This window comes from Lagopus leucura, unplaced genomic scaffold (genome assembly GCF_019238085.1).
Source record: "Lagopus leucura isolate 7727_CA_CO unplaced genomic scaffold, USGS_WTPT01 Super-Scaffold_100022, whole genome shotgun sequence".
NCBI classification, from domain to species: Eukaryota; Metazoa; Chordata; class Aves; order Galliformes; family Phasianidae; genus Lagopus; species Lagopus leucura.
Window position 1 is genome coordinate 3,846,028 of NW_024962275.1, and position 8,769 is coordinate 3,854,796.

Consider the following 8,769-nt stretch of genomic DNA (forward strand, 5'->3'; position numbering starts at 1 on the left):
CTGACTGCTGCAACAGCACTTGATGCTCGATCTGACCAAGTGATAATTATGTGCATTCTGCTCAAGGCAGTGTTTGTATCAGCAGATAAGAGGCCCTAGTCTGTCTGTTGGGAGCAGTGTAGGATTGCTGATGAATTTCTTGCCCCCACTCCACTAAAAACAGCAATGGAGAAACCAACGCAAGCAGGGTTGCGTTGGCTGCAGATGGTTCGTCCAGCTCTGTAAGTAGAAAAAGCAGGTGTTGCAGCAGCCTTGGCCCAGAGGTAACCCAGCTCTGCTGCTGGCACAGTTTCAGAGAGCTGCTGGAGATGCTGTCAGGCAGATTGATGGCGCGTTCCATGTTGAAATGCCTTCTGATAAATGAAACAACCTACCTCAGTCTCCTCCAAAGACACACCATGAGTTCTGGGACTGTGCGTCAGAACTTTTTACTCCGTCTTTCTCAGCTGAAGCAATTTGGGAACCCTTGGTTGCTGCAGATGCTGCAAGTTGGCTAAAGGTCGTCACACTTGCTGCACTGCATCACACCAGCATTCCACAGAGCTCAAGACAAAGGAACAGCCAGCAGTAGTGACCGAGAGGAAGGAGAAGAAAAAGCATGCTCTTCATCTAGGTAAAAAGAGGCATCTTCTCAACCATCAAATGATGTCTGAGTAACCACGCACACGTGGGTGCAGTGCTCTGGCTGTGGGAGCTTTTAGTTGAGAGATCAGCTTGCGATTCAGCTCTGCAGTGAGGCAGATATGTCACTGTGATGCACAGACTGGGATTTTGGCATGAAAATCAAAAATGGCTTCAGATGCTCAGTCCTTTTCTTAGCACTGTCCCTCGGTCCTTTCACACCTGAGTGTGTGAGAATCTCCCCATCCACGATGAGGTTTAGTAAGCATGGTGGTGATGGGTTGTGGTTGGTGTGGATGATCTTAGTGCTCTTTTCCAGCCTCAGCAGTTCCATGATTTGAACACACGTGTTGCAGTCATGTTAGGAGGTTTTTTGCTTTTTTTTTTATGTCAACAAAGATCTGCGTGGATGTTTTTTTGTTTTGTTTTGTTTTTATGATACTCTGAAGCAGAGCAGTGAATTGAATTATGGAATTGAAAGGAATTGCAATCCAAAATTGTTAGGATTTCCTTTGGGTGGAAGGCTGGGCAGCTGGTCACTGTGGACAGTGACACAGGGAAGTCAAATAACTTGTGTGCAGGGATAAGTTGCTCCTAATGTGCACGTTGGGGCTGTTTCATTTTCTGAGTTACGGTTTCTCTATTCCTGTCTTGCTTTCCCCCAGCTAATAAAACCAGCTATTTTCTCATCCATTTGAGCCTTCCTTTCTCCTTTAAGCCCTGCTGAAATCTTGGCACCGTAGCACATCGAGATGGTCAATCATTACTGATTTTTTATATTTCTTATTTTTCTCTGCAAGCTCCCCTTCGTTTCAGTGTCTTGTAGCTCCCCACCAAAACACTGACTCTGGTTTGGAAGGAGGAATTTAAAGGGCTGTGGATTTCTCTGCCCGTTATCAACATGATGTGTTCTCATTAGAGCTCAATACAGCATGATATCTAGACATGAGATCACAGAAAGAGATGCTGACAATCCATGTGTTTATCCAGTGATGGGAACATGGGTTCTGTCTGTGTTGCAAATGTGTCTTACGTTTCCAGCCGTTCTGTGAAGCTTTTTGCCAGGCATTGCCACACAGCTCTGTTCAATTAGCATCACTCCAGCCCTCGGCAACTGGGAAATACAGACATCCTGGGTTATGAGGTGGGAGAATGGACACGAAGGACAAAGAGGTTAAATACTTTGCCCAAGGATGCTCAGAGTTGAGTGCTGAGGTCTCTCTCCATTCTCCTGGGCTTTGCGTCATAACCACAGGGCACCTTTCCTTGTTAGCTTGGCTCCTTTAGCAGAGCCCTGGAGACTTCGGCCAGTTGAGCAGAGAAGGGAATGCACAGTTAGCAGCAGCACAGCAGGGTTAAGGATCTGGACAAGGATCCTGACCTGATGCACTTCCCCTGCATGCTGTCACTACAGCCTGTCACTGTTGCTGGTGCCTCTTACATCTTGTGGTTAATCGAGGCCTTGACAGCTGTTTTTCTGCTTTCAGTGATCAGCACAGGTTCCACAGCACAGCTCCATTGATTTTTGTGGCACTCGTTAGAGGGGCAAGCCTCTCTTTTTGCCCCCCCCCCTCCCTCCTACATCCTTATTTTTCGGTGTACAGCTGATCACCCCAGCAGGAGGTATTGATTTACTAATTGGGCAATGATTTCACCTGATTGATAATAAAGTGTTGGACAGCCTCCCTGCTGAGCTGAAATTCAGCCTGGCAGCTACTGGTGGATTGCTTGTCCTTTTGCAGCAGATAGTTCCATGTTGTTGAGTATACTGATCTGTTGCTTGGTAACCCTGAATTACTGTAGTAAACACTTGGGGACACACCAAAAGTGTCAAATAGAAACTTTGTCAAGTGATGGAGGGGTCTGGGCAGGGAATGCAGCTGCAGAGGTACCCTACAAAGTTACTCCAGCATTGCTGGGTGGCTGAGGGCACATCTTGCACTGGCGCTGTGCCTGCACCCCCTTGAGCCCCTCTGTGTAGCAGTGCCACGTAGGTGTAGGAAGGCAGTTTGACAAGGTGCATCTGTAGAGGTACTGCAGGTAGGGCTTTACCAGCAGCATAATTGCTTCACTGGAGCTGATTCTGTCTTTTTCCCTTAGTTTCTTCTGGTTTCAAAACAGGCAGTGGCTGTGTGCCTTATTTCTCTGCTATGTCCAGTCTCTAACCCTTCTGCCAGCACAGAGTTTGGGTCTTAAATTAGTGAGAGAATGGAGGCTGCACCAAAAATAGCAGTTTTCTCTCCCCTGTCTTCCAGGTTTTATATGCTAGAGAAACCATCTTACAGAAGTAATCATCACACCATCCTTCTTACCATTCAGAGCCTTCCTCTTGAACACAGTCCAGCTGTGGGAACTACACAGGGATGGAAAATGAGATGTGGAAAAGGGGCGAGCAGATATCCCAGATAGCCAAGTGTTTGCTTCCCTTCCCTTCCTTGCACATTGGGCCTAATGAATGAGTTCAGCTGTTGCTGCAGCCAAGGTTCTGTGGTCCCCACCATGGTTCTGCACACCTGAAGGCGCTGTGAGGGGCAGTGCTGTATGGCTGAACCCTTTAGGACTGCTGAGGTCCCTGTGTTATTAATGATGTGTGCTGGAGTGCATATGGAGCTTCTGTTGTATTCCTTCGTTTACTTAGGTGGGCTCCTGTTTACTTTTCAGGAAAGGTTTGAGATCTGGTTCTGGTCTTTGCAATAAACCAAAGAGTGGGATGTGCAGATCCAGTAGCTGTGGATGTCCCCTCGTGCCCAGGACTGTGGGACTGCTGTTAGGAACAGTGGTCCTGCGCTGAAGAGGCTGCAGTTCAGACAGATAAGAGGGAGGGAGCAGCAACAAGGATGAAATTTGCCCAAGGTCACAGAGCAGGACAGTGGCAGAACTTGTGGTAGAAAAATGCTGAGTGGGGTTTTTATATTTATAGCTGGCAGTTTAGGGCTGCAGGGAGATCCACGTCGGAGTTTAGAGGCTGGGCAGAATGTGGCTTCCCTTGCAAAAGCTGGTCTCTGGAGAGGGAGTGCTGCAAGGTGCATGTGGTGTCTGCAGGACAGTGCAAGGGAAGAGTCTGCTGTGTTACACTCTTGAAATCATTTTTTGTTGATTGTTTGTTTGGGATTTTTGCTTTCAAGCTATGGATTTCAGCCCTGTTTGTAAAATGCTTCCATTGTTCGGTGTCTTAGAGCTCTTAGTCTTTTTCATTATTATTACAGTTTTCAAACTGCTGTGTCACCTAATTCATCAGCCTTCAGCACAACCTTCCCTCCTTCTCCCCACCACCCCTGCAAGAGCATTTGTACAGAACAAAGGCTTGCTTTTAAAAACGGCATGATATTTTGCCACCTTTGTGAAAACCTGTCACAACAATATCTAATTTTGCATGAGACGGAATTTCAAATCAAGCCTCAAGAAGAGGAAGCTGCTCTTCTGCTAATGCGCAAATGTCACTTTCCACAGCTGTAAAATAAGTAACCCACCTAGCAGAGCAAAGCAAAATCTAATTCCTGTTCTCTTCCTCCTGCCCAGGTCTGACCTTCTCAAGAAGACTCATGGCAAACATCGCCTGGCTGAGATCTTGCGATCTGAATATTCCAGTGGGATGGACAGTGGTGTATCCAAGGTCAAGAAGAAGAGGAAGAAAAAACAGAGAAAAACTGGCGACCAGCAGACCCCAGTGTGAGCCAGGACCTCCCAGTCATTTGCTGCACAACCTGCTGGAGTTACCTCAGCCAGAGGTCAGGCTGGTCTGCCAGACTGACTGACGTGGTCCAGTTTGTCAGGCAAAATGGGGAGGGGTCTTGGGGATGCTGACCTCCTCCTTCTTATCCCATAGTTCCAAATGGAATTGAATCCAGACGTGTCCTGTTGCACTGCTACAATTATATGTGGCTTCCTGAGGATGCAGCTTGTTTCTAAGGTGATGTTTTGCGAGAAAAATAAAAGAGTTTAATTATGGTTTTCTGAGAAATGTGGTGTCTGTGTAACCTCAGAGTGAGACAAGCGTGTTCAGAAAGGAGACTTTCCTATGTAAAGGACCCATAGAAACACTCTACAACCTGTTTGCTTGCTTATTTTTAGCCAGAGAAGCAGTGGTGGAGAAGGTGTTCAAGGTGCACATTTAGGAGGAGGGAGAGGAGGCTGCTGCTTCCCCTGCTGCTGTCCAAGAGGATACTCTACTCCTGTTACAGGTAACAGAGTCGCTGCCACCTTCCCTCTGTGCACGGGGGCAGAAGCTGCCCCTGGACACCATTACTCAAATGCTGCCACCTCCCAGCAGCGTCCCCAGTTTCAGTGAAATTGGTCTGCTTGTGGAGAGCTCTTCAGTGTGATGACACACGGTCCCTTTGGGGCAGAGCTCATGGGCACAGAACTTCATGTCAAAAGTCTGAGTTTGGGAACAAACGTTGTCACCGTAGGAAGGAGCCAGAGTGGAATCCAGCAATCTCCAAACTTCTCCTTGCCTGCAGCGTATTGTCATCCCTAATTATGAAATGCAGAATATGTATGAAATGTCTCACCTCTCTGAACATGAAAGCCTTTGCAGAGCCTTGCTAACGCTTCCCACTGCTAAGCCAGGCTTTCAAGGTTCTCCCTGCTTTGGCTAGGCCTCGCACTGTGCTTCATTTCAGTGTGTCCCAAGCCAACAGTTTTCATTTTGTGCTTTTACCATGTGTGGTTTTTTGGGTTTTTTTTCTTCATTCTTCCTTCTCTCATCAACCAATACTGACTGAGAAAAGGGACACGGTGTGATCCTGAACACACCAAGGATGGCACTCGTTCCCCGTTGACCAGCATGGGGAGACTGAGCTCAGTTGGGTCAGGAGTTTGTATGGGGCCAGCCAGGTTCCAAGCAGGAGACTGCAAAGCCCTACAGGTGCTCACCCACCTCACCGTGCTGCTCCCAGCACCCCAGCAGTCCTGAGCCTTCCTCCAGGCTGGGGACAAAGCGCAGCCCATCGGTGTAACATGGGGCCAGAGGGGGGTTCCAATCCAGCAGCAGAAAGGGACAAAGTCACGAGAACAAAACCCACTTTGTGAATACAGAATTGAGGGCACCTCCTGTTGGGTTGTAGTGAGTCATGCTAAAGGCTGTAGGAGGGAATAAATCAGTCCGAAAGTATTTAATTTCTCAAGTGAGTGCAACTCTTGAGAACCAAAATGCTTCTCCTTTCCTCCCAGGCAATTACCAAACAGAACGCTGATTTTACTGCAGCACTTTTCTGACTGCTTAAGAAAGATGTTAAAAGGACTCAAGCAAAGCATTAATTGTATTTTTGCAGAGAGAGAGAAAAATTAATAATATTTATTAGATTAAGATAAGAACAAAACCCACCTGACTCTGTGATTACTGCTTGGCAGAGCAATCAGGTCTAAGCCAAATGTCAGCTTAGAAAACAGAAGAGAAACCCCTGAGGATGAAAATGACTCAGAGAGGGCAAAGCAGAGAGCAAGTTTGGGAAGAAGTGATCTTGTGCATGAAGGGAGAGCACCTGAGCTCCTGGCTCACTGTTAAATACGAGTCAATGGAGACTATTGGTCAATTCACACTAACAGCAGCCATGGCCATCAGCACATCAGTGAGACTCCAGGACATTGCAGTGCTGCTGGCATGAAGTGGGCATGGGAACCTTACGAACAGTGATGAATAACGTGATGATGTTTTTTCAGCTTCATCTTTATTAGCAGGGGGGTCTGGGTTAACGGGGTGGTTAGGGAAAGGAGGAGGAGATTGTTAACAGGAAAAAGAAAGTCTTAGAGGTGGTGGGCTCACCTGAAGCTAAGCCCAGCTGGTTTGCTCTTAAACTTCAGAGCCAAAGTGCAGAAAGCTGTAGCTGAGGCAGCAACTCTGCCCTTATTTACACCTGAGCAGCCCTCTGCTCTGAGCTGCCTTTATCTGTGTACCTCCCCTAATTCAGCTAGAACTTAGCTACCTGTTTGCAGTTCATTTGTGCTCAACACCCCCTTAACAAGCCAGGGCTCTGGACATGGGGCCAAACTGTAGCTCTGCACCCAGACCAGGAGGAGCTGCATGGTGGTGTGGCTGAGCTCCACCAGCAGTGCACTGGCAGAGCGGTTGGATGCAGCGCTGAGGTATGTGTGCGTGCTGCGGGGTTTGGGCTGGAGAGCTCAGGAGTTAGATTGGCTCACTGAGGTGTTCAGTGGAAGCATGGCCTCGTGTGACTGTTGGCTTTCAGGCAGGTTGGTTCTGGTGGTGGCGACAAGCAGGACCTGGTTGTCCTGCAGCCTGAAGTTGGGTCTGTAACGGCGGCACTATGGAGCCTTCCTTGAGCTCCTCTGCAAATGTGGGTTTGCCTTCCCTGCTGCTTCTCCTTCTGGCTCCTTGTCCTTCCCAGCAATGGAAGCTCACATCCTGTGCTCCATCAGGCCGGACTCCTTGCCCTGCAGCCAAAGCACCCTGAGTGTGGAAGCTTTGGGAGAGGGAAAAGCAGAACAGGGACCTCAATGTGGAGGGCACAGCTGAGCAGTCAGACACCAGGCACCCTGTGCCCTGCTGCTGAGGTCGCTGATCAGGGGAGAAAGCAACAGAACCTCTCTGTTATGTTAGTTTATGTCCTCCATCAGCATGGTGAGGGGACTGGAGCAGCTCTGAGCTCTCCATTTTGGTGTAGCATCGCCTGCATTCAGACAGAACAGTAAAACAGCAGCTAAAACCATTTCTGGTGGTTTCCTTCCATTTGTGTGTCTCTCAGTGTGTTGGCAAAGCAGCTCTCAGCCTTCACCTGCTCCCCATGCCCCGGTTGAGGCTATGGGGCCAGGAGGGGTCGGCAGTCAGGAATGGATCTGGGGGTCGTGGGTCTGCACGGGGGCTGTTAAGATTCCCCACAGCCGATGCCTCTCTCAGAGCAGAGCCCAACGCGCACAGCACCTCTCCCAACCCTTTTCTCTTTGGGAGCTGCCTTTGTTTGGCTGCCGGGAGGTCCCTCGAACCCACCACCCTTCCAGATGCGAAAAGGCAAATTGGGATACCGCAATTAGCGACGTGTAACGAAGCCTTGTACTTCGTTAATGTCGGAGGAGGAATCAGCCGCGGCTACAAGGACAATTAAATCTTAGATAGCTCCTTTGATTCGCGTTCCTGCTGTGCGGATGGGAGGAAGGCTGCCTGCCCGCTCCTCGCCTTCCCTTACGCCCCGCGGAAAGCACACCCACTGCAAGTTGTCCTTTGATCGATTTTTAATATGATTTTAAAGAGTTTTGTTTGGGCCTCATTCTTATTCAATGAGATTAATTTAAAGCACTTATCCCCTGGGTTTAAGTCAATCCATGTCGGATTGGGGACGGGGTTTGTTGCCCGCGGAGGGGGCTGTTTGCAGGGCGCTCTGAAAGACTCCTTTCCCACTTCATTAACCCGGAGCTGGGAGAAACCCCCCCCCTGCCCTCTCAACCCCCCCAATTCTTCCTCCTCGCCGAGGTTCGGGGATTTACCAAACTCCCCCATTCACATGCAAAGGATCCGCTCCGGCCACAAAAGCCGGGGCTCTCCGCTCGGAGCGTGGCCGCGCATTTCTCGGAGCCCCCAACCCAAAGCTCCGGGGACGGGGCGGGGAGAGGCGCGGAGTTTTGCTCTGATTCGGGGGGGAGGCGGGGGGGGTTCGGGGCCGACCGCAGCCCGCAGCCCATCTGTCGGCTCCCGGAGCCCGAGAGCCGCTGCCCGGCTGTCCCGGAGCAGCTGCCTGGCCCACGGCCTCAACCATCTGAGCGACACTTTTCAAGGGTGGAAACAATCCATTTTCCAAAGCGATCATTTAAAGCACTTAGGCAATTATACGCTTAAGATTAGCGTTAATAATTCACCGGGCGGATGCCGGCAGTGGGAGCGAACCCCGCTTTCCCCCGAGGGGGGGGGGGGGGGGGGCAGAAAGCCCGGCGCAGGCAGGAGCCGTTCGTGTGTAAAGAAGTTTATTTTCACATTTAAAAAAGGGGGGGACGGAAGCGGGAGCTGCCCCCGAGCTCCCCCCGCCCCGGCCGGGCCGGCCCCGGGATACAGACGGACAAAGCATCACTTACACAAATACGCCCTCAGGGTTCACAAATAAATAATTCATATACATTTTGCGCACCGTATTTACATTCGCCGCTTTTTGTTTCTTTTTTTTTTGTTTCTTTTTTTTTTTTTTTTTTTTTTTTTTTTTT

At 49.5% G+C, this 8,769-nt stretch overlaps 1 protein-coding gene across 3 annotated transcripts in view; it reads left to right on the plus strand.

Annotated features, from left to right (window-relative positions):
* Positions 1-4,582, plus strand: part of DDX31 (DEAD-box helicase 31) — a 42,577-nt gene extending 37,995 nt beyond the window's left edge. For 2 of the 3 annotated variants that reach the window (XR_006180508.1, XM_042879038.1), the window contains one exon: positions 4,141-4,227. Coding sequence is in view for 1 of the 3 variants with exons in the window: in XM_042879037.1 (XP_042734971.1) it covers positions 4,141-4,294 (154 nt within the window). In the remaining 2 variants the exon portion in view is untranslated. Of the gene's footprint in view, positions 1-4,140 lie in introns of all 3 variants that reach the window. The other variant, XM_042879037.1, reaches the window with a different exon arrangement.
* Positions 4,583-8,769: the final 4,187 nt, after the last annotated feature.